At 40.7% G+C, this 25,468-nt stretch overlaps 1 protein-coding gene across 1 annotated transcript; it reads right to left on the bottom strand.

Moving 5' to 3' along the window:
- Positions 1–2,123: 2,123 nt before the first annotated feature.
- On the bottom strand, positions 2,124–23,638 carry AAGAB (alpha and gamma adaptin binding protein). Its single transcript, XM_050903533.1, has 10 exons — positions 23,563–23,638; positions 15,646–15,836; positions 14,598–14,694; positions 13,720–13,809; positions 11,270–11,353; positions 6,372–6,454; positions 5,571–5,664; positions 4,637–4,741; positions 4,061–4,110; positions 2,124–3,541 (listed from the first exon to the last, which is right to left on the bottom strand). The coding sequence occupies exons 1-10, from the start codon at positions 23,636–23,638 to the stop codon at positions 3,464–3,466; spliced, it is 948 nt and encodes a 315-aa protein (XP_050759490.1). The 3' UTR covers positions 2,124–3,463.
- Positions 23,639–25,468: the final 1,830 nt, after the last annotated feature.

Here is a 25,468-nt window from a genome sequence, read left to right on the forward strand (position 1 = left end):
TGCAGTTTCTTCACTGCCTTTCACACACTCTGTCTCTGTTCTTCCTTACGTCCCCCGCTTGGTTCCTCTCTCCGTTACATCCCCCGTGCGGGTCCTCTCTTCGTTACATCCCCCGCGCCATTTCTCTCTTGCCACCGGCCGCTCCTGTGGCCCCCCCCCAGGAAAACGAACTACAGGCACTCGAGCAGGAAACGCGTAGACTGATGGAGCCTGGAAAGTTGAACTCACTACGGTGTGTCTTCCTGAGATTCAGTGATGGTTGTGCCACGGCTGACACCGGAATTGCAATTCCTTCAGTTCTGATTAGTTTAAAGGTCCTCCGCAGCCTTTGGAGTGTTTCTGTGACCCTTTCTAGGTGCTCGTTGCTAACACAGACGCAATCACTTTCCTTTGAGCTTTCTTGCAAAGACCACGGCCAGAAACTGATGCTTCCCGTTTTCACTGAAGCATCATCATGTTTTCCTTCAGAATTGTGCCTTAACATTCCTTTACTGTACATCTAGATGCTCTTGTGACCATCTTTACCTAGGAAAAGCCGCTACGCCTAGCCACGGTGCATTAACTGAACTGCAGAGCTGTTCCAGAGCCGTTCCAGTTCAGCACTGGAGTACCAGTACCAGGGAAAGCTAACAACTTCAAAACTGTTACAAGGATTTAAAACCAAGATGGGAATTCTTTTGTTGTTGCTAAACAATGCTGTGGCATTCAAAAGGAAACTCAGTGAAAGACACAACTTTCAGGTTTGCTTTTCCGCTAATGCCCCTTTTATTCATTTCTGTAACATTTATTTTGTAAAGAAATTCTGCGGCCAAAACCAAAGCCTCTCCCCAGAAAAAAAACCAACCCACAAAACAAAAACCAAGCGGCCAGCAAAGTAAACTTTGATTTAAAAATACAATACAATACTCTTTAAGGATCATTCAAACTATTTCCTAGTATCTCCTAGCCACACTTCCTACCTTGATGAATTGCGCTGTTTTAAAGCGCAGACTGCATCTACGAACAAGACACACGTTTACAACACAAACACGTTTGAAAGAGCTCTTCGTATCTTAGTAAGATCTGCACCAAAATATTAGCTGTGCAACCGTTCTGCCAGTGTTAGGCAGAAGCAACGGGGATGCCGTCCCTGCGGGCCGGTGCTGTCAGGCCTACCTCCCACCGGACCAGGCTCCTCGTTCTTCTGATCGAATCACGCTTGCTTGTCCTGTCAATATTTGCTCTGCGCTTTCCAAGAGTTGTTCTCCTCACTCTCTACACCGGGAGCTGTGACTCTTGCCAGGATCTATTTCGTATACTACAGATCTCCTCCTCCTATTTGTAACAGGCTGGAGAAGCGTGTTCCCCAACCGGTAATTCTGATTCCTGGGATAAGGCATCATTTATGGGATTTAGGGGCTGCTACCTTGTAAAAAGGCAGCAAAGAACTTGATGTTAATTTGTATAATTTTATTAAATTTAAATAAACTGTCACGTGTATATCACAAGTCTAAAGACTTGGTTTTATAAAGTATTCAAGTGCATTATTTTTCTTCGCTGCCTTCAATTAATTCACTCTGCGCTTTGGCCATTTATCACTATTGCACAACAGCTATTTAGAAAGGGGGGGGGGGGGGGAAATCTTCAGCTACCAAGAAGCAAACACGGAAAACCGTTCCCTACCGGGAAGGAACCGCCTTCGGTTCTTTATTACAGCTCTCGGTGCTGGGGAAAAAGGCGGTGAGAATGGGAGGAGATGGCAAAGTGACGGCAAGGCCCGGCAGCCGGTTTGTATCGTTCAGCGTGGAAGAGGTGGCCCTGGGAGGTGTGTTCCCTTCCATGTCTGTACGTGTATCCCTGTAAAAGGAACGTTTCTTCTTAAAAATAGGTATTTTATTACGGTGGAGCTACTGCTCAGTCTTTGTATGAGAAACGCTTCTCAAACTACTAACAAGGCTTCAGTTCTGTTTCTTAAGAGTTGAAAACGCTGCAGTTTTTACTCAGGAAATGATTTACAGCATTCCAAGGAGCCTATTATTTTAGCTTTGCTTAATCTTAAAAGAAGAGGCAATGAATGTCACGAACCACTGTGAAAGTGCTTTCAAAATGTGAAGCCGTCAAATAATTTCTGGAAAGCCACTGTCTCAAGACTCACAAAATTTATTGACACGAAAAAACAGACACTGGAAAAGTCAATTTCAAAATTTCTAAATACGATTGCTTAACACGGCGTATTTTCAGATCCGTAAGGAAATGCTCTTGGGGAAAACACATGCTGTTTCACAGGGTATGCCAGAGCAGCCCTAGAGGAGGCCTGATTCTGCAGCAGGGCTTCTCTTGGCTACCGCTCTCCGTTGATCCGCTGACTATCAGACAGTTGACTGTAGCAGAAAAGGAGACAGGACGGCATTTACCCTTCCTCCTCTCCCCCCCTCAGCAGCCTATGCCTTTCTTCTTGTCTTCCTCGTGCCTTGCACATTTATACTCTCCAGTGAGCCTGTGACTGTGTGCCTGTGCAGATGATGACAACGTACTCAATCTAAGGACAACGGAATTTTTTCTAACCCTTGACACCATGAAGCGGCAACTTGAGACTTGTACTCCGGTGCCTTCTAATGAACGTACAGGAGCGGAAGTCTGGAATAAATGCGTCGGGTGACAGGGTACGGTTCTTGAAATCATAGCTTTTCCCTTTAGGTGTTTAGGACAGAATTCACCAGCAGAAGGTCTGTGCATTCTGCTAGGCCTTGGGGGCCAAGCATTGCAGAAGGTTTGGGCAGGGAACTTCACCCCTGGAACAGCAGCAAAAATCTGTCTTGCATTTAATCCCAAATTTAGTTTCTAATGGAAAGCCAGGGAGTGTGGCACAACACCTGACTTTCCGGGGAAGGACCGCGTACTTACACAGGCAAACAGAATTCAAAGCCTGTGGGCCATTTTTAATAGCTTTGGCACTCGGCAGGATTAACCTCGCGGCCTTGGCAGAGCATCCCACAACAGGGCACAATTCAGCAACTTTCTCTTCATGGCTCATAGAAATCTGGTTTGTTTAAACTAGTAAGTCAGCTATAAAGCTACATAAAAACATCAAACAGGCCTACATCTAAAATGTTGAGTTTAGAATTAAGTAGTCACTTAACAACCACCAGCCATATGCAGAAAGATAACTGGTAGTAAATTTGTTTATTTAAACTCAAAAGAGGAAACGATAAAAATGTTAATTTGAAAAATGTAAACTAATTATTATTTCCTCTAACTGCATGCATCGCCTTCCAAAATTCTCTGAGAGCGCATAAACGAACAGTCAGACAAAACCGCTCTAACCATTAGGTGCTGTGGAATGTGTTACTTACTACAATGATACGGAGAATCCTTTAACCAAAGAAAGCAACTAAAGCTAAATGGGGCTTTTCACAATAAACACTCATTGCAGGCAGAGATCACTCTTTTTGGATTGCTCTGTCGCTTACAGCTACAGAAGAACTTAGTTTTCTTCATCCGAGGAGAGACCTTCAATTTCATCTCTGTCTCCTCCAATTGCCATCCAGAAGGCTTTGGCCACCTAACAATGGGAAAAAAAGATAGGAAAGGGAGAAGAATTCCCCTCAAATAACTGCAGATTTTGCATTTGCCATCCAAAAACCTGAAACTGAGCAGCAGCTAAATCTAGCAACCATGTTTCTAGGTACAATGCTAATCCTTTCTGAAGTTAAGAAATTTCAACACCGAGGCAACAATTTAGAGTTCATGGGAGGCATATGTGATACAAAACTTGGGCGAATTAAGGCATGATTCAATTTTCCTTGAGATCAAGGCTTTTCCACTGACTTCAGTGGAAGCTGGCTTACACTCTCAGTGACTGCAGGGCAATTTCAGAAATTTTGAAAGGGGAAAGTTTTTTCTGGTGTTTCAAAATTCCAGGTTTGTTATTCAGTTCTTGGGAGACACCAGACAGTCTTCCCTAGGACCGTGCGGTTTGTTCTTGCTCCTCTTAACACAGGAACTCTACAAGAGAAGTAACCATGGCTTAGAAAGGAAAACCCCATTTTTAATAATTTCCGTGCCAATTTCAAAACCTCACCTTTTCCGCATGTAGTTTTCTTTGTTCATGAGGCAACGTTGCAGCTTTATCTGTGGAAAAGAACATGACTTAGGTTGTCAACGTCAGGAGTGAGCAGGGAGAGAAATGCCTATTGCAGCTGGTTTTTAGGGGACTACCAAGAAACTCTAGTTCAAGATCATAAAAAAGGAGTCTTATTTAGTAAGAGCAATTGCAATTCCCAAACACCAGAAAGCCAATGCTTCTGAGCATGCCGGATTTCATCTCAAACATTTGTAGCTTTAAACTGCAAGACTGGCACCCAGTTGTAGAGCTAAAAAAAAATAAAAGTCTTGTTATGGGTTTGTTTACAGAAAACTGTAGCGTTAGTTCACGGTGGACAAAATCAGTGATAGCAGTCAGCTGAGCAATATCTCCTTCTTTCAAGAGCGCTACCAAGATGAAGGGCAAATTAATGAAAACATCAGCTCCTTATAAAGAACCTCAGACAGGAGAATAGGAATTTGTACGATCTTCCCAACTCACACGCTGGCTTTCATGCCTTTGAGTGATTAGAATAGGTGATACAGCTCAGTACGTCTCTCCCTGGTACATTACCTTTCATTTCTTTCAGCTTTGAAAACAGCCTTTCAAAGTTCTCCAGGTCACCGTCTCTCGTGGTTAGGCTGGCTAACTCTTGAATGTCCATATCTAACATGGGATCTGAAATAAATGCGTATAGGTTGGTTTAAGGTAAATTATTCTGTTTTGTCAGCAGGTATAAAAGCCTTTCTGATAAAAATAGTATTTTAACCTCTGCAAATCCCGTTTGCAAATTCCTCCCCCCCCACAGGAGGGAGAGAAACATTTAATTTACTGATTGTTCATACAGACAACTCATGGCATCGTTCCAGTGGAAATTAATTTTGATACATTACATTGCAAGAGTGTTTTTGAGTTCATCCAATATTTAAGGTTTCTTGCTTATTATAAAATGATCTGTCTAGGCACGGAGTAAATTAAAGAGTAATGAGACTAGGCTTAGACCACAACTAACACCACCCAACCTTTAGAAGATCTCTACATACAACTTGTAAGAAAGTCCCATCTCCTGGAATGGTGCAATTATTTAAGGACCTGTAGCTTAAAACACTTGCACCTCTTAGGACTGACCCAAGTAGAGCGTGTTTTGTTCAGCTCCTGCTGGGTCAAACTGTAACAATTTTTCTCTGCAACCATAAAGCTTGAAGCTTTATTCTTATAAAGGTGTTTCTAGAGATACGCAATGTACACAATGCGTGCGTCAGGGAACGTCACAAAATCAGATCTGAATGTTTCCAGTTGGTAGTGCTGCCAGGGCTCTGTCCTATCCAAACTTGGGCCCATTTTTTCAAGAAGAGGAGCCCCTAAAGTCTGAGCAATTGGCCTCTGCTGGCTCTGGCAAGCGCATTTATGCCATACTTTTCATGGCGAAGAAGCCAGCAGCTTTCTGGGACCATCCCAGCCAGGGGTGCCTGCTCCAACATATCTGCCAAGCAGAGAAAGAGCTTACCTACAATGCTGTCAATCTGTAGGTTGGTTGTGCTAGCTCCATCTTCTCTGTTGTCTAAATGGGATTCTTCTCTGTCTGCTGACGATGGATTGGACTGTCAGGAAACAAACAGATACTAGAGCATCCAATAATGCACCTAAAAAGCATCAGCAGCAAATCAGGTGCTTTCTGATTTTGACTTCAAAAACTTACTCTTTATCTTAAACTGGTACTTACTGCAAAACCTGTACTACATGTATTATGAAAAACCACTTTTGCAACACTGCAAATAGGTACTACGTGAAGGTTTTCTATGATAAGCTTGTTGGTTTTTAACTAACGCTATCAAGTGATAGCTTTTGTTTTGCACAAAATACTGCTCTTGGATATTAATGAAAAACATCATCTTGAATGGAGCTTTTAATTATCTTCCCTTGGCTCCAGCGGGTTGTCTGGGGAAGAACATTCACACAGTGCGGAAGTCAGTGGGATCAACACCCAACACTGAGCACACAATCGGACATCTCCAGGTAAAATGATAATATCTGAGGCAATGTCCTGAAAAACAGCAAGCTCACAGCCATGAGGTGACGGCTCCTACGAACAACTGTCTCGGGAGGACTTGTAAGAAAAATGCCAGTAGTTTTTCAGGCTTCAGAAATATTTCCTTTAAAATACACTCCAACAGGCTGTGAAGCATCCCTTGAGAAAGGAGGGAAAAAAAAGCAAGCGACCACCACCACCACCCCAAGTGTGACAACAGGAAAGAACAACATGAGAAACAGTATGAGCAAAGAAAAAGAAATAGGAATTACTGTTTACTTCTGTATCTTGGTTCTCTTCTGACCCGATGCTACAGTTCGCACCTGCTAACGTACTGAGAAGACCAAAGCCCTGGGTCCTGTCTAAAAACAAAACAGCTGTTAGTCTGACAGAAGATGCAGTATTATTACAAATAGTTGTAACTGACCAGATGGGATAGAGGATATTTCAGGGAAGGCACACACACAGCACCCTGTAAAACTGTGTCAGTGCACTTGAAAATACATTGTAAGCAGAAATTTTTCATATTCTCTAAGCTTTTTTTAAACTATATTAACAACATTTACCATGGTAAATGTTACCATTTACCAAAATGTTACCATGGTAACATTTACCAATGTTACCAACAGGGAATAGATGCGCAAGGCACGAGAGATGTGAGCTCTTTTTTCTTCTTATTTGAAGTCACTGCTCTGTTAGGATTTGGTCTGGCAAATGTCTTCCCATTCCAAAGAAGGCAGTTTTCAAAACTCAGAAGCAGCGTTTGCTGTTACTGCCATTCAGTGGACCAGGTTTCACCGTCCATGGGAAGCAGCGCTGAGTTTGTGGTTAGACACAGGAAATGCAACAAGCGCCTTTGCTCATACACGTATTGTCTACATAGGTTGAGCGCTACAGTAACGGCAAAGGCAATTTTTAACTATATGTAATTCAGAATTCAGGGAAGGACCCAGCCATCAAATCCAATGTTTCTTCACACTGCAAGGTGCTTTGGGCTTGCCACCTCTGCTAACCTACTGTGTATTTCCATGGTATTTTAAAATCCAACCAAAAGTGAACTCAAACCTAAAACTAAACAATCATCTAAGATAATAGATGCAGTACAGTATTTTTAAATTAAACTAAGTGTATTTTTAAAACTTTATTTTTAAAATAAAAATATATGCATAATAGGTGATATTATGATGTGTTTTTTTCTAAGCCATGTTTTCAGCTGGCCTTGCATTGAGTAGTGAATATTTGCAGTGACACAAGGGACTCGGGAGATTTTTCTGAAAATCTTAGTATTTTAGTCAACTAAAAAAGAAATAACATTAAGTTGTTATACTACAAATAGCCAGGAAACAGTGACTTGTGCCAGAAGAAAGATTAATATTACTTTTCTAAAAAAATGTGTTCTAAATTGTTACACTAATGACTAAGCTCTAGACTGAAATGCTGAGATGATGTCATTTTTATGCACTGTCCAAATTTACTTGCCATTTACACAAAATGTCATTTTGAAGAGTTGAATGTGTAACTAAAACCATCAGCTATCTAGAAAACATGTAAACATCTCTCCATTAGAGAATTAGTAAGACCTCATTTCCTGTTTAATAATTTTCACTGGGTACTTAGGCTAAGGTGTGTCCTGTCCCAGGCCTCTTCTCCCCTCCTGCCTCCCCGACCCCCCAGCAGCTATTTGTTTCAACTGGCTCTGTTTTATACAGTTTTACTGCTTTAACAGATCGCTTGCCAAAGGTTTGGGAAGGAGTGAATCAGTCTAGCCGAATGAATTGCCTTAAAAACGTTCAGCTGCAAGACATGTGAAAGCCCGTGAAGTCCGCCAGCTAAATTAACAGGCAATTGAGTGATAAAAGATTGGGACCCGCAACCCAAAACAAAGTAGCTTCCCCAAGTTTCAGCAGGCTGAGCAAACAGCTGGCTTTTGGGAAACTGTAAAGATCGACATCTAGCCAATTTCTGAGTCATCTGAAGCTAGACTGGACATTGCAGTCCAGAACATACTTGAGAGAGAACATTCCCACATTGGCAGAGGGGTGGATGAAGTGACCTAATCGTGTACCTCTTTCCTATCTATGATTAGAGTTCACCCTGTACAGAAGAATTACAGTGGCTCCATCCCCATCCCCACCACATACACATAACCTCAGCCAGGGTAATTACAAAATGCTGTCCCAATTAGAAAGAACTGGAATCTACAGCAGGGATCTCGGAAAAGCAGCTATTTGTTTCTGGATCCGTGGTTAGGGAGGTGGCAGACATAACACTTGGTTGCAGGCACACCCTTGAAAAAGCCTTCCTATAAACTCTTCTTATTGGATGTAGAAGTTATTATTTCAACTTCTGGGTGCAATTCAGGAAGTGGGTGATGCCTTACACAGTGCTCTTACAGCATCAAAGCCAAAAATTATCTCACTCAACTTATTGTAATAGTTGGTGGCTCCATTATGATGGAGTCTATATAGTTTCATAGGTGTCACTCATCAATAGTTGCAGAGTTCTAGTACACTGTGCTCTAAGCATGGCTTCGAGATTCATATATGCTCATTTCACAGCAAAATGTTTTCCACTGTCTTTATCTACCATTCCTCCACAGTTTGTCTCTAGCTGACATGCAATGATCCTGACTTCCACACAAAACTGGAATTAAAAAGTCAAAATTCAAAATTTGTTGAAATAACTAAGTGTAAATAGTCCCCCTAAATGAGGTTAATTTTTTGTAAAGAGAGCCAGGCTAATTCCTGGCCCCACCCTGGGTGACCAGCTTCAGCTGGGATCACTCAAGCACGTATTTAAGCAGGCAAGTAGCCAAGCAGCCTCTTTCAGAGGGCAGTACGTTGTTTCTCTTCTTGCCACCTAGGTCAACTAGCTTTGCTCTTGAAGGGACAGATAAGGACAGCAGCAGTGCAGTACCTTTGTGGGGACGAAGATGTTAGCTGAAGAACATACTCCTGCACAAGGGGAAGAAAACCACCTGATTCTCAGATTGAAGAGAGCTCTGAGGCCTGGAGAACCAACAGCTTTAGACCAACTACAAAAGGGAGTAGTGGCCCTCTGGAGACTCTCAGGTAAGACTGCTTGTTTTTCTTTTAGTAGAGACAATACTGTTTTATTTACTGACAAAGCATGTGGTATTACTGGATGTAAAAATGTTTATAGTTGAACTAGGTTATATTTAATACCTATTTTTATGAATTGATCTGAGAATGAATGTATTTAATGGTTAGAGAAAAAATCAAAAGGTCAAGAATTTTCTTAATAGGCGTGTGAAAAACTACTTCACAACTTAAGAAGAATTGTGTTTGGATTTAAGATAAAACACCTTAAAATAATATGGGTTTAATGCTTGTACTTGAAAAAAGTCATTCCTGCTCTGTCTGTGAACTTAAATTCTCATACAAACAGCTAAAGTAAGGCAACGCCGTAACACTGGCTTTTTGGATGGCTACACTTAACAGTGCTATAAGGATTTACTACTTCACAAATATCTTATACGCTGTGAAAAACCTTCACATGAAGTATGACTGCATGGTTTCTAAATGGCCAGCAGTTATATGTAATTCAGTAGAAAAGCTAAAGTTTGATTTACATGGCAGCCAGTTTCCAGGATCAGGAGGAAGCTGAAAACAAAAGATATGTTACAGGTTGTAAAAAGTTTTATTTTAAGTAAAATGAGCTCAACAATTTCCCTTTGAAGCCATAGTCAGGCTGTAACAACTTCCAAATATAGTTCACTTCCTGAGGGGTTTGCAGTAACGTGCATCAATGCTGTGCGGTTTCTGTACTGGGGAGATAAAAAAATCTGGATTTTCAAGGAGTCTGACCTTTACAGAACACACTAATGATGCATAGGAATTTCCCCCCACGAAGAACTGAACATGTGACTAAGTTCTGCTCTTCTGTAACGTGGCATCTGTCAAATGCAGGAAATACGCCGTTAAGAAAAGCGTTTCGGCACTAGTGAGATAACTTTACACCATCTCAAATGGCAACCTATTTCTCTACAATGGATACGTTAAGTTAGAACCCACCTTAACCTCATTCTGATGTGGTATGAGAAATACTCAAAAGGCCACATTAAAAAAAATTGAAAAAGATTATTGGTTTAGTAGTTCTCATCCTACTTCTACTGAGTCCCAGCAACCATCTTGCAGTTACAGGAACTAGCAGAAGCCTCTCAGCACTTGAAATCATTACACAGTTAAAGGACATAGGAAGGAAGAAGCCGCAACAGTGGAAAATTGTATATCAGGGAGCAGACAGACATTGGAAGGTTGCTAGTGGGATGAGACTTTGTGAAACAAGAAACGTAAGGCCAAGCACTCCATGAGAGTTTAATCTTCCTACATTTCCTGCAACAGCTTGTGTTATTAGAAAAGTAATTAAAGGTTTTCAAGTAAATGGAAGCATCTATGCTTGCAATAACTCTGGGCTAGCCACAGCATTTCCTTTTCTAATGAGTCTAATGCTAAAGTGATTTTTCCAAAATTCGAACTCGACCTGATAATCAGTTATCTGCTGGAAATTATCTGGGGTTGCCTGTTTTTTACACTGTTTTCAAAAAATTCTGTGGTTTCCATGTACTCAAGTGGGGTTTTCTGTAGGGAAGACAGTCCTTGCAACGCACTTAGCATGTCCTTCAACAGACATTTGAAATCACTTTTTGCCTAATATCATCTCCACACTTGCTTCTTCTCATCCCTGTTTCAAAATTTTTTTTCAAAAAACCATAACAAATTTGGAATTTAACACTTACTTCTACACTAAACCATGCATCAGTTCTTAGACCAAGCTGATAATGACTGGCTATTTGCTGCTAGAGTTCGGTGGAACAAGCTTTCATTTTTCATTGAAATTTGAAGAGTTGGTGGAATATTTACCTCAAGTTATTGGTAGAGAGCAAGTCAAAGTACAGAGGGAACAGGAACAGATGCTGAAACAGGAATAAATCTCACCCATTGCCTCTAAGTTTCTCTGTGCATCAAGGGACAATGAAAGCAAAACCTGAAACCCTACTATTCCACGCAAAAGATTGAAGAGGGCTCTAGTTCTCTTTATACTGATGCAGTGGCAGTAGCACTGTAGCTGCTCAGTTTAAACTTTTGCTAAAAAAACTAAGCCCTCTAGTCCTTGCATTCTCCAGAATTCACGTAAGAGGAGCCTGGGTTACATACCGCTCTTCATGACTACGTTGGACCACACATTGGCATTCAAAGCTTGTACAATTCGTTTCACTCCGGTGGACTCTGGAAAATCATCTAAACCAAAAGACAAAGACATTGCACTCCTAACAGACCAAAAACCATTACGTGCCTGAAAGCAAGAAGGTGCGTGTCTGAATGCCTATCTTATAGCAATGGATATAAATGATTTATTTTGTCAGGAAACACAGATTTCTTGCCTTTGCTTCGTGAGGCGCCAAACAAATCTCAATTAATGCCTCAGGTCTTGGTCTAGGCTTCCAGGTATTATGAACTGTGAGCTCTCAGCCTTTTGTAGAGAGATCTAAATTCTGAGTGGGGTTTTGTTAAATATTTAGCATGAGGCCTACATCGTTAAATAACATATGAGTAAATTTAATAGTAATAGACAATTTTTAAGTTGCTGTTAAAAGCAAGGCATCTTTTACCCCAAGATCTTTTAGAATGCTGTATGGCATAAAAATAGATGCTAGAATTACTTTTCCTTCCTTTAGAAAGTAAAGAACTTCAGACAACCATTTTAAAAAGGTATGATGCTTGTTAAAAATGAAAACAATCATTGTAAAGCTATCTCCACAGCATCTAACTCCAAATGTTCCAGTAATACTGTGAATTACAGTAACTTGTAAGACTAGGGAAAGCATTATTTGGACTTCAACTTATTTACTGAATAGATCTGACACCACTTGGTATAAAGTCAGTTCTCCCATTTCCTCAGTTTAGTCAGCTTCCCATTTTTGTGCGGGTCTCCACAAAGCAATAGGGAAAAAAAAACCCTTTGGATACAAAAATGCGATTGCTTAAAAATCAAACTCTTTTAGGATGACTCAGGGACAGGTGCAGTAATTGAAACTGCCTTTAAAAATGAGTTTAAAGCTGTCTATGACCCCTTAGATCAAATATTTTGCCCTCTACGACACTGCTGTTTGGTTTTGTATCAGAGTCGTTATCAAGAATCTCAGTTAAGAGTTCTTGTCCTTACTGCACAAACAACTGACAGTGTAGTCATAGCAAGAGCTCCAGTTCATTTGTGATGAGCTGCCAGAAATGTCATAATTTTTAAACAGATATTGGCCCAGTACGTTTACTGCATCCATTGTATCTTTTGTAAGTAATTCATACAGCATGTTTACGGGGTAACAGTATGTTACTCACTGGAATACATTTCCTCCTATGCATGAGTCACAGTGAATCAACTACCATATTAAAAATCCAGGAAAGAACATGTATCTTAATACTCCAAAGATTAACATCCTGAGTTATTATTATTCCCATTACTTATATTATTTAAATAGTAAATAGCTTGTTCTTTACAACAATTATTCAACAGAAAAAAAAACTTGACTAGTATTTCCATTTAAAGCACTTCATAAGAAAACTTTAGTCTAAGGGGCACCAACTTCCAATTTTCCTAGTTTCTATAAATCAGAAATATGCGTATCCCTCCCTCCCTGACTAACGAAGTGCCAAAAAGAAATGCATCTTTAAAGACATAGTGGGGGGAGGAGGGGGGTTCTTAGCTACTCAAGATACAATTTTAATCTAGGCCTTTAAAGGGGGCGGGGGGGGGAGGAACTTGAGTTCTAGCTTAGAAGACCTTTAGACTAAATTATTTTTGGTGACAGCTATGTACTTGGTGAACCTGAAATAGAGCAAATGTTAGTGACTAATTCCACTCAAGCCTGGAAATGGAGTCAGTTATCTCATTTTGGCTCTATAGAGGTAAGATGTAAACACTTTTTTTTTTTTGTATCACTGAAATGAGGAGATAAGGCTGATGCTGATAAGGCTGTCAGGAAGTGCATAGTCACTTTTCAAGAGTGGAACATCATACATCACGCTTCTGACTTTGCTTGATGGGTTTTCTCAAGTTATAAACGTATGGTCAGCCAGTGATTTTGAAACTGGTTTATTTCCTGTGTAACAGTGCATGCTGTTCTAAAATGTTTTTAACAATCTCCCCTTTTCAGCCTATCGTGTCACCATTTGAATAATGTCTATCTTCAGTTGGTAGGTACAATAGTTTTTAAAGTCTCTTTTAAAAAGACAAAGCATTTTCCTGCCCTTGTGCATCTCTCTGGTTCTTGTTTTTTAGATTTATTTCCAAAGTGGAATATAAATGCTTCTAACCTATCCATACAGTGCTAGGATTAGTGCCAGAAAAAGGAGCAGATATTATTTTTATGTAGGTGCTACATAAACAGCAGCTGTATTTGGGAGGAGACAAATGGAATTTCTTGGAGGAAATAACCTCCTCCTCCTCCTCCTGACCTTTTATAGCTGAGACTAAGCCTCACCAACTGGGAGCATTCCATGCTGTAATCGTGTAGCACATAAATAAAGTTATGCCCCTTGCAATTGTTTAGAAGATATTCTGGTGTGCTTTTTCATTCTAAAAATCAAAACAGAGATAGCAGTCCTACCATCTTCATCAGGCAGTTCTTCAGGGCTAAGTTCGACCAGTTCAAAGCCATGCTTGATGCACCATTCTTGAGCTTTCTGTCTGTTAACACCTAAAGTTGGGAAACAGAAATGCGTACTAAACATACACATTTGAAACAAATATCAGCAGTTGAATCTTTAGCTACATTTTATTCCCTCAAAGTTGTTTGCTTATTCTGGATTGTATGGGGAAAAAGTATATAGTAGCTGGCGTGGGTCCTCCATTCACTTTGAATTTGATTCCAAAAACTCCAGAGTTAAACAAACTCATCCTTTGAATTGTTTTTTTTCAAATACCATAAAATCAAATGGCTTTGCAGTGGGTACTCAAAGGGAAATGTAAGTGAAGTGCCACAGTGAATGAAGACTTCTATTAACTCTAGGTTTGAATCTGAATTAAGTTACAGGGACATATCTGCACCTTACAGCTTGCTGTTGTATTGTATATAGTAATCTAGAACCAAAGCAAACACACATATTTAGTGTCGAAATGGTCAAAAAAGATGAACGTACTTTCCACTGTAGTTAAGCAACCAACAGTCATCCTCATTCTTCACCAGAGAGGATCATGCACATCCAGTAACACGAATGCCTTTTTAGTTACCTTGCAGTGCCTGCCGGTATACTAGGAATGGGATACACAGAGCTCATTTTAAGAAAGCTTGTAAAATTCTGATTCAGTTTTAACCACAACTAGCTTAAGACTTCTGTTCCTGGTCACGAGGGTAACCTGGCTCTTCTCAATCAAATCTCAAGCCCAGATATTTTGAGAAACAATTGTGTTGATTTAACTAGAAAATAAATTATTATGCAGGGTTAATAACTCTAAGTCAGTTTGGAACTTCTTTGGGTTTCATACCATTTTCAGATACTCTGTTACAAACCAGGATCATGACTTCTGGTAACCATTCTTCTGTCAGGGGAAGCCATTCAGAGACACTATCAAGTCCAGATTTCTAAAGGGGAAAAAAAAAAAGCATCCTCAAATACTTCAGTTTTTAAACTAGTTTTAAATCATTAATAGTATTAGAATATAAGCAATGAAGAGAGGAAATGTGCTAGGCTGCATATCAAGTATGTTTAAGACACTTGTGTTCTAATCAGAGAAATTGACTTATACACAACTTCCTTCTGATTCTTGACTTACCTTACAGATGAGTTAATGCTACTGCCTTGGACCTCCCTTTCATGTTTAATATTAATTATGCAATCCTAGTGCAGATTAGGAAAGATTTTTACTTAAGGCTAATCATGAGTATTCCATTTTAAGCATATCTTGGGTTTAATGTGCAGCTACTCCATCTTCCACACTCAAGTGGATGTTATGGGTGCTGGTGAACTACTCCCATTGCTCTGGTTTGTTCTGAGACAGCCCTGAGATGTCTGGTTAAAGGTATCTTTGCAGAATGTGTGGTATGCACCCTTTTCCATCTGTGGTGAAAAACAGTTCCTTATTTAGAATATTTTTTTTTTGTCTCAGAATCTTTCTGGCTTTTGCTAAAGCACTGTTTTCACTGCTGCCAGCTTAGTAGAAACAATTTTGGGTAAAATGATAGCACTGAATCATGTTTAGCTCCCTCATTCTTGGCTATCCTAAAGCAGCCTTTCTGAACTAGCATCAGCTAGGAGCAAAGTTGGAGGTGGTGGGCTGGAGGAGGATTTGCCTAACTTAGTGGCATATTTGCATCCTGAAAACCTCTCTTCCAGCTGGACTATAATAGTAAAAGGGAAGGAAACTGCTTCCATTGTTAGCAGGCATAATTTAACATTGATCTACTGACAATTAATAGAACAGCCTAAAAGGAATGGATGGTACAAGATGAAGAGAATATAACTTGTGGTTATCACTGTGATAAGGCAACTATATTGTACAGATAAAGCAATACAATGAAGCAGCAGAGTCTTACTATTGTGCTGTCGAAGTACACAACAAATGCTTGCACAGATTCAGCAATATCTCCGGTAACAAGAAATGTGTTTGGTACTACACAGAGGTGAATATCTGCAGAATAATATTTATTATCTATTGTCCAGGGGTAAAAATTCACTCTTCCACTTGTAGTTGCACCCACAGTAAGGTCATCTTTTCCTGTGATACCTGTATAAAAGAAAATGAATGAGACAGATGATAGAACCAGCATCAAGAAAATAATTTGTCTAGAGAAGCTTGGTACAATGCCAATACAGAGCCATCTTTACTTACTATAATAAAACAGTATATATTTGAGATCTTTAAAAATTCAAACTCAATTTGTTACTCTGTCCTAGAGTTTATTATTTAGCTTTCAAAAGAGTTTTTTTCAAAAGAGTTTATTTTCTAGCTTTCAAAATAAAATATGGCACAGAAGCTCTTCAGAAAGCAAGCCTTTTTTCCTGGAAATGCCTTTTAAAGTGTTAGCTTCAAACTCACTACCTGTAAACAGGATGTATGGAGAGAATACCTAGACTTTATTACAGCAGAAACAAACCTTGCATGTTAGTTCAGATGTAAAGAACTGTTTGACTGTGACCAAAACCTGAAGGTAACTAATGAGAAAATAAACCAAGTTAGTACAATTCAGTTGTAATTCCCATTAAATTCCATGTAGGAGTTCGACAATTAAAATCCAAGGCAGTGCTTTGATAATGTAATGTTAAACACTGCTCTTCATGTGCTGGTAGCAACCTTGACAGGGCACACTCTCATAGCATGACAGCCACCTGGTGGAGTTGAATTATAGTTAGTAGCAGAGCATCCCATCTATACCTTGCTATAGGAAAGGGCAGAATATCTTGTTCAAGCTGGACAAACTTATGGACACTTTAAAACACAGGCCGATTATTTATAAAATTGACTGAGTCATCTACAATTTCTTTGGGGATAAGAAGAGTTAAAAAAAAGAAATAAAGTATATGGGTTTTCAAAGATCTTAAGGATCATATTTTAAAGGTATTGAGACACAACTCCTGGAGATGCTAGGACAGGCTGTTCCCCAAATAGTCTGGATATGAATTTGGAATTGTGTATCTTATCAATAAAAAGGCAGGAAAAACTCATTGCCAAGGTGGCCATAGAAAGGCTCAGTGATTTTTGCAACCAACTGCAAAGTCTGAGAAATCTAACTGGTGAATGAGCATGGTGTACAAGGCAGCACAGAGGAGAGCTCTAAACCAGGATTATTTGCAGCAGTGAGGAGGAGGACACAGGGAATCTGAGGGAGAAATTTGACCTTGGAAACAGAAACCTGGGAGGGAATCTCCTGTCTGGGTTTCTTAAAAAAGCGGGGGGGGGGGGGGGGGGGGGGGGGGGGGGGGGGGGGGGGGGGGGGGGGGGGGGGGGGGGGGGGGGGGGGGGGGGGGGGGGGGGGGGGGGGGGGGGGGGCAAAAAAAAAAGGGCACCACATCTACATGTTTTTTCCAGGTTAAGAAAGTTTGACTTTTTAATTTGGATGACAATTAGTTTTCAGAGTAATTGGTCTTCAGTCAGAAGCTATTCTGTGATAAGACTATCCATGTCACCTTGGGGCTGGGGGATGATGATACTGAGTCAATACCAAACAAACCTTGATTATGAACTTTGTGTTCTTAGAGCACTAGCTTGTTCTTATAAATATAGAAGAGACTACCAACACAGCTAACCAAAATCAGTAATCTGGAAAGACTTTCATTCTTTCACAGCTTTTTTTAATCCCTCTTAAGCAGTACACACCAGTTCCAGTGGCACATAGAAGCCATTTTCCCATGCTTATCTCATAAAAACTTGTATACGTGGATCTTTGCTTGCCCTGCAACACTTCCTAGTAATACTGCATCACTTTGCAGCAGGTATCTCTATCCTGTTTGCATTAGCTGATATTACGCTCTACTGACACAAAGCAAACACCTATGCACCCATCTTCCAGGGAAACATGAGAATAGCTTTTCAGTTAGTTTTAAACCCAAGCTTTTCAGTTTAGGCTACACAAACATATCAAGTCTATTCTTCCTCAAAAAACCTCCCAAGTAATAAGTAAAACAGATCATCAAATGACAGTATGTCACTTTCCAAAATCTATAGCTTTAATGTACATATTCTATTATAATAAAGGTATTTTGGCAGATGACAATTTTTCTGCTATAAAACAGGAGCTTTAAGAATGACTAGTTAAGTGCTATACGTGGTATAATTTAGTTTGGTATCTTTGGTAAACAGAACTGTATTTAATACGTGCCAATTGCTACTAGACTAGGAGTTTCTTTTAAATGGATATTAGGGCCAATGGAGGTAGCTTTTGCTCTGCTTGGATATAATGTGCCAAAATTCCAGCAACTGGGAGAGGAAACAGGTTAGGCAGACAATGTCACTATGCATGTCCAAAACACAGGGATGCCTTTTCTTTCCAGAATTATCTGTTGCCTACCTATTCAAATGCAGGCATAATCTTAATTTTCTGCCCTGGAAACCAGATGTTTTGTTTGGAGGCTTTAAATGCTACATAAAATATGCTATAAATTTCCCTTCACTAGTGTTTTGACAGTTAAAAATAAATAACTAAATAAAAAACAGTTCTAAGCTAACAAAATGGCAAGTCAATGCCACAAGAAGCTAAGAATAAAGGAGCCCATAGAAATTACTGAAACCCAGAAAATTAGCAATAATACTTAGAAAGCCAAAGGGAGGAAAATAGGGTGAGGAAAGAAAATTGGTTCAAAAGTCACTTCAGTGAAGTTAGCCACCCTAGCAAGAATACAAAAGGAAAGAACTTCTTATAAAAGATTTTCAAAAGCTGCTATGAAAGAACTTTCATATTTCCTTTGTAAGTGATTATTTTTCTTCTTACAAGAGTTCACGGACAAATTCAGGCCTCAAAGTACTGCTAGAAGAATGAGGACATGTCCCGTTTCCTATTACATGCTACTTGTTCCTGTATTTTAAGCAGTCGTCTTTCATCCCATTGTGCTTCTGATTACCCATCGTTCATCCAAAGAGATTTTGCCAATCCCCTGTGAAATTTCTCTCCCAGTAAAAATAGGTGTTGCACACTAAACTCAAAGGACTGCAGGGACTTTCTGAAAGGATTCAGACTTGCTATGTCTCAGCCTGCATGTAGGGTTGTAACAAATAACTGCAAAACAGCCTGATTACTCATGGCAGGAAAGTAAATGCAGTTTGGGTATCTTGTGAATAGTTCTCTTCCGCAAAAGTCACTTAGACCAATTAGGTTTTGGCTTTTAGAGTAAACAAGCAGAGACTACAAAAGAAATATACCCTGTAACTCAAACTGAGCTGTCAAGGATATATTCCATGTTGGAAGTAGTTTTAAGGATTACATTTGCCACCTCCAGATTTCAGGAATTTCTTTCCAAGACAGGCTATATTTTAATGAAAAAAGTAAATTCGGCCAGAAGTTTCATATCTAATTTTAGAGAATATTCATCAGAATAAACCCCATTAAGTTTTATTTGGATACAGAATAAACTGCTAGAAAATTGATATGGCAAAAGGAGGTGGCATGTCAAACTTATCTCCAGCGAGTTACTCATTTTTAATTTTAAACTCGCCAGCCATTGAAAGTGTCAGTGGTTTCCCATCCAAAGAGCCTGGAAAACCAACTGAGTCACTCTTTGACCACAACAGTAGGCAGGCCTACTGGGCTGACTTAATTAGCTTGCCTTTTCATAGAGCAGAAGTGGCTTGTTTGGATGACAAGAATGCAAACAGACTCCAAATGCATCACCATTAAAGAGTACTAAAAACACGCATGGAAAAGTTCATGCCACAAAAGAATGTTGCTTAGTGTCATTCAAAAACATGATTTAGAGTTCAAGGTCCTCTAAGAAATACTGCAACTACTAATGCTGGACACTTACTTTACTGAAATAACTTTTACAATCTTACTAATAACTGCTGAATACTAATTAAGACATAATGTATTTCAGTGTCCCACACTTCTGTATAAAAGCACTTTGGAGCAATAGAAGCTTGTTCATCTACAGTGAATTATTTGATGCTAGGGACCAAACAGACCATTTCTAAGCCAGCTCAAGTATCATCCTCGGGTCATTACCTCCTGCATACGTTGGCACTATTCACCTATGCAACCTCCAAAGCCCCTGTACTAACGCCCTCCTACGCTAAGACCACCACATTTGTTGGACACGGACAATTCTCTTCCTCCAGTTTATCCCGGTTCATGGCTCACTTTGCCCATTTTCTATCAGAAAACCATTTAAGAACACAACAGCAACTGACACATGAGATCAGTTCATGGCTCAATCCAGTGACTGATAGTGACTGGTATCATATAGCTCAATGAACTGCCAAACTTCTGTGGAATCTGTCCAGAGGAAAAGGGTTTCTCTACCTCCAGGCAGTTAGTCAGTAGCTTATGTTTTTCAGCAAATTCCTTAGTTGTGTCCTTTCTTTACTCACAAGTATCTATAATTTTTAATAAATTGGACAAAATTCTGGCCAATACTTTTGGAAATTAATTTCAGCTATCTATTTACATAACTGTTTGCTCATTTTACTGCTTTGACTTGTTGACGTCTAATTTCATGAGACTGCATATAGACAAGGTAAATTAAACAATGGTTCAGAAGACAAGGAAGAGGATATTGCATAATTGTAAAACCTAACATCTATTCCCTTTTTGTAATACAGAAGCTTAGTAAGTATTCTGTAAGTGTAAGGCAGCAAATACTTTTCCAAAAGGAGAACTGGAGACCAGAAATAACTTTTCAGAAAAGAATAATAATCATAGAACCAGATATAGACCTCTTGCCTCTTGCAGCGGTGTTCCCTGTTCTCTAATACCCAACTGATATTTAAGCACTTCTACTATATTGTGTGTTTAATAGTAATATTTTTTCAGAATCATTACAACTCCTCTTTGCAGTTTTTTTTTTTTTCCAAAGGGATTAAGGTATTGATCACTCTTCCTAGTGTTTTTCAGATTGAATACATGCTATAAGAACATAATTCAGTCCTCTACAATGCCTTAAATGATCCCAAGTCCTCTTAGTTGGTAGGTACACCAAGTAGTTCTCACATTCTGGGCCTTGAGAGCCACCTGGTGGAATACACCATAAAAAAATACTCCTGCACATTACACAAGGAGTAAGGAGAACTCAGAAATATGCTGTGAGGGAGGAGGGGAGTGGGAAACAGTCAAAGAGGAAAAAAAAATCACATCAGACAGTATTTATCTGTTGGCCAGCATTTTTAAAAACTAAAACAATCTTATTTGCCATTTTAATTTGTCATAAATATATCTCTGAGAAGAGCCAATCCTATTCTGTGCATTTTAAATAGCTTTGTTTTGCCACAGTATCTAATGAAATAAAGCATTCAGCGTATCCCACAGAAACTTGAAAGAATAAAAATGTCTAGCAAATGTACTATAATATTCTTCTCATCCTCAAGCCATTTCCTACTTAACGGGATGAAAACACTGGAAAAAGCCTTGTAATTAGCCTGGAAAGTTCTGGCAGGCAGCAGGAGAAATGGATTCTCGTACACCTCCTAACAGTGAACACTCTAAGCAGCTTCTTTCTGATTATAAAACAGGTTTGCCGACAAAGAGCACGTACGAGGGAAATCCAGCGACACAGCAGCAAAAGCAGTGATAATAGCAATAAGGGCTTTGTTTCATGTTTCTGTTATAGACTGAAAACCCAACTGCCATATGGATCCTACCAACCAACACAGTATGGAATAGCACATCTAACCATACATACTGTATCTCAAACACCGTACTGCCTCAGAGGTGCTAATATAATGGTCTTGTTCTCAGCATTGAGCTAAACCATTATCAAATAATGCCTTTAATCTGGTGTGACACATTCATGTTATAAAAGCACAAGTTCTGACAATTACACCAGCATTTTGTTTCAACCCACCAAAACCCTTCAGCCCAGCCTACTGTAGCCAGCCACGGCTGCCTCGTCCTTATCAGTATGTCCTTGAACGTTTTACAATGTTTGTTCTGCTTATGCTTCTGGATCTGATGTAATTTCACTTGTTATACAAAGCAGGAACTTAAAATTCTCATGGTATTTATTTTAGTAAATGATCATGTCTCTTTCAGGAAGATTTTAATGTCTTTTGTGAAGCAACCCAATCAGAGGACACAGACTGACTATAAGACTCCAGTTTTGGTACTGGAAAACAGTGGAAGCCTAGACATTTCAAAGTGAGTACTATTTTAAAAAACCCTGAAGGTAAGTTTTAAGGCTCTCTGAGATTAAATAGCATTTCTATGAGGCTTTTTGCTCGCCTTCCTTTTTTACTTGTTTAATTTCACTATGAGAAATAATTAAAGGAAAGCTATGGGAACCTTGAACAACTCCTTCCAATTTGTTTGTACGTTCCACACAAACAAGCAACCACGAATAAGATTTTACAGGAACGTATTATTCTTTGGTGTGGAATCCCCTTACATAATTCAATATCAACCCAGCTGCTTTGACAGAGTAGCCTTTGACTGCAGACCTTGTACTGCCATTCTTGTTTCAAAATGTGGTTTAATGAGATGGAGGGAGCCAGTCCCTGTGGGCAGCCCCGTGCTTTATCAGGCTCCTAGGCAGGATCTCACTTAGAAACAGCCAAAAACAAATCCAGAAAAGGGGCTGGGGCTGTTGATAAGTTATACATCTTAGTATGCACATCAAACTGTTCATGACAGTTCCCTAAAAAGCAAGGCTGTACTAACAAGTTGTAATGGCAAAACCACCAAGATCTAAACAGCTTCTTCCTGGAATCCCCCTGATTTTAGAATTACTAAAAATTCCACCAAAGTTTTCTCTACTATCAGGTCTTACTCTCATGTCCCCTTTTTCAAGCCATAAAAAGGGGAACTGGGTTCCGAGAAAACCACTTCCCACAGGATGAATTCTATGTATTTGATATGGAGTTAAGTGTAATCTACAATTCTAACAACTGCAGAGAGGAAGAATTTTTCAGCTTTCCCCTTTTTGTGGTTCTGCATTGGGACAACAAATGGTCTAATGCATGAAAGCAAGCCTAAGTAAAGCAAGAGCTTAGACCCACCAGGAATTTCAGAAATTTTAGCATCCTTAAGGTCCAAGATAGCCTGTTCACTTCAAAAATGGAAAGATGAAACCAGAAGGACAGTACTTAGTCTGCTTTTGTTTTCTCCTTGCCTACACTCCTGAGCTACTCCGGTTGCTCTGGTGTCCCCCTCTTGTTCCAGGGGCCATCTGGGCCACTGACAGGTCCCAATGAAACAAGGTCATTTTTGCGCGCTATGTGTGAACGACCAGAACGGCCAGCAGCAAACCGTATGGTCTCATGAATCTGTTCTTCATTTGTTATTGAACAAAGTATTATTTTTATTCCGTCTCAAGGCAATTCTCAAATTATTTCGTCCAAGTATAACTTATGACAGTTTAGTCACACTTAAGACATGGCAAGTGGCCAGTGGGTAACAAAGCATTTCGGGCTGTGGAGCTTCCTTTTTTTCCTGCGGGTTGCGGCGGTGATATCGCCTCCTCCTTGGTGTCAGAGGGTACAAAACACACAATCCGCAGCTCTACACCGTCTCTCTTAAATAGCTTGTTTCCTTAAAGCAATAAGGAGGCCCCTGGCGCCCTCCTCAAGGGCGGCTGGTTAAACGCCACAGGCCTGGGGGCAGGCAGGGGGCCGGGCGGCCGCCCTGGCAGGGTTCGGCCGCTCTGGGGACGGTGCGTGAGGGGAGGACAGCCACCCCTCGGGGCTTCCCCCTGAGGGCCCGGCCTGGGGGTGAGAGAAGCTGCCAGGCCGAGGCCTGCAGTTCCGGGTAGATCGGGGCTCCGCAGCTGCGCCCGGCCGGGCCCCGCAGCGCGCCGCGGCGACGACGACTCACGTTTGACGAGCTCCTCGGCCGCGAAGCCGGCGGCGCAGCTGGTCACCAGCGCGAAGGGCCCCGGCGCCGCCGCCATGGCACCCGCCGCCGCGCCCCTTCCGGCCCCGCCGCTACCACCCGGCTGCGGGGGGGGGGGAGAGGCGGCGAGCGGGCGAGCCCTTCCAGGGATGGAGGGGGCAGGGACAGCGTGAGGGGAGGAGCGAGCCGGAGAGCGGGCTCAGCCCCCGTTTGACGTGCCCTTCTCCCCCCCCCCGCGGCGAGGCGGATGGTGCGGTCCGGCCAGCGCGTCCCGTTGCTAGGGGCGAGAGCGGCAGCCGTCATGGCCGGCTTCGTGGAGCCGGGGCAGGAGGCGGGAGCCGTCCCGGTGCAGGTGGGTCCGGGCAGCGCCTGAGCTGGCCCCGTCCTTCCCCCGGCAGCCGTTGCGACGAGCCCCCGCGGGACCCCTCCTGCCCTGGGGAGGCCGCCTCACACCTCGGCTGAGGCGCGGGCGGCGCGGCCTGCTGCTGAGGGGACGGGAGGGCTCAGCCCCTGCGTGAGGAGGGAGCGGCGGCGGCGGTGAATTTTGGATGAGGGCTTGGGCTTTGTAAATGTTATGGTTCTTAGCATAACGAGACCTTGAACTTTTTTGGTTAACGCAGTGTAAATATACATTTTTTGACGTGGGCTGACATGATCTCCTCACAGGCTGCCTCTACTTTTCAGTCCCTCGTGAACAATTTTGAGATTCCTGCGTAGTTAAGCCATCTGTGCCAAGAGAGATGTTTGAAATGTGTAAGGAAACATCATTCCTTGGCAAAGGACCTCAGTCCTGAAGTATATCGCCTTTGCTTTGTGAGATTTGTTTTAAAATTAACTTTTTTCAGGTTTTCTACAATCAATGGATTTAAAGTTATTGGCTTTGCATTCTTTTATTTATAAAAGTACAGAAGTATGGGAAGTTGCATGTATTTCTTTCCTGTATTTAGGAAGCATTTAATCTGGATTAAATCCTGCTACGTAATCCCATGGGTTTTGGTTATGGGCATGATTTTTGTCACAACTTGCTTTTTAGGTTCAAGAAGACCTTCACAAGCTTAAAGTTAAAGTGAAAAATACCAACTTGAAAGGAAATGTAAAAACTGTGGATATTAGCGACCTCGAAACAGCAAGTGAAAGAACTGAACTTGGCCTGAGAGTAAGTAAAATGGAGCAGATCCAGAAGACGGTTCAGTTTTTGAGATCTCTGTCAGTAATTCACTTGGAGTACGTGGGGCCATGTATTTGTCATCCTGCAAGATCCCTTTCTGATTAGCAAATGATGGGATTCATCAGACATTATGGTTCAGAATGATGGCTTTCTTTTTTGGGTCATCAGAATTAACTGATCTTGTGCCTATTAGCCAAAATCAGGTTTAGTCCAACAGAAGCATAAAGCCTATCAACTTTTTAGTCAAGTGAAGATCTGGATCACTAAATTAACTGAGTTAAATAAATTTAATATCCCTCATACCTTTGTAATAGTCTAAACATTATTTTTTCCCTCTAACAGAAACATGCTGAAAATTATTTAAATGCTATAAACAGACAAGTGTTAACTGTTTCTTCTACTGATAATAAAGAAGTTCATTCGAAAGAGGCACCTAAATGGTAAGTGAAGCAGCTGTTTTATTGCAGAGACAAATGCAAGCAGCAAGACAGAAAAACTGTGGTATCAGAATCTTGTAAAGCAAATGCAAGTATTGGCCCCCATGAGATTATTTTGGTTTTATTTTGTTTAAGTTAAAAAACAATACAAAAGTAAATGTAGTTCTAAGTAGCTACAGCAACCTTCTGCTAACTCCTGTGATTTTTTTTTTTTTTTTTTTGCGAAATGCAAATTTAAATGAAAATACAGTCTTTCAGATTCAACCAGATGGAAGCAGTATGG

Source organism: Gymnogyps californianus, chromosome 11 (genome assembly GCF_018139145.2).
Source record: "Gymnogyps californianus isolate 813 chromosome 11, ASM1813914v2, whole genome shotgun sequence".
NCBI classification, from domain to species: Eukaryota; Metazoa; Chordata; class Aves; order Accipitriformes; family Cathartidae; genus Gymnogyps; species Gymnogyps californianus.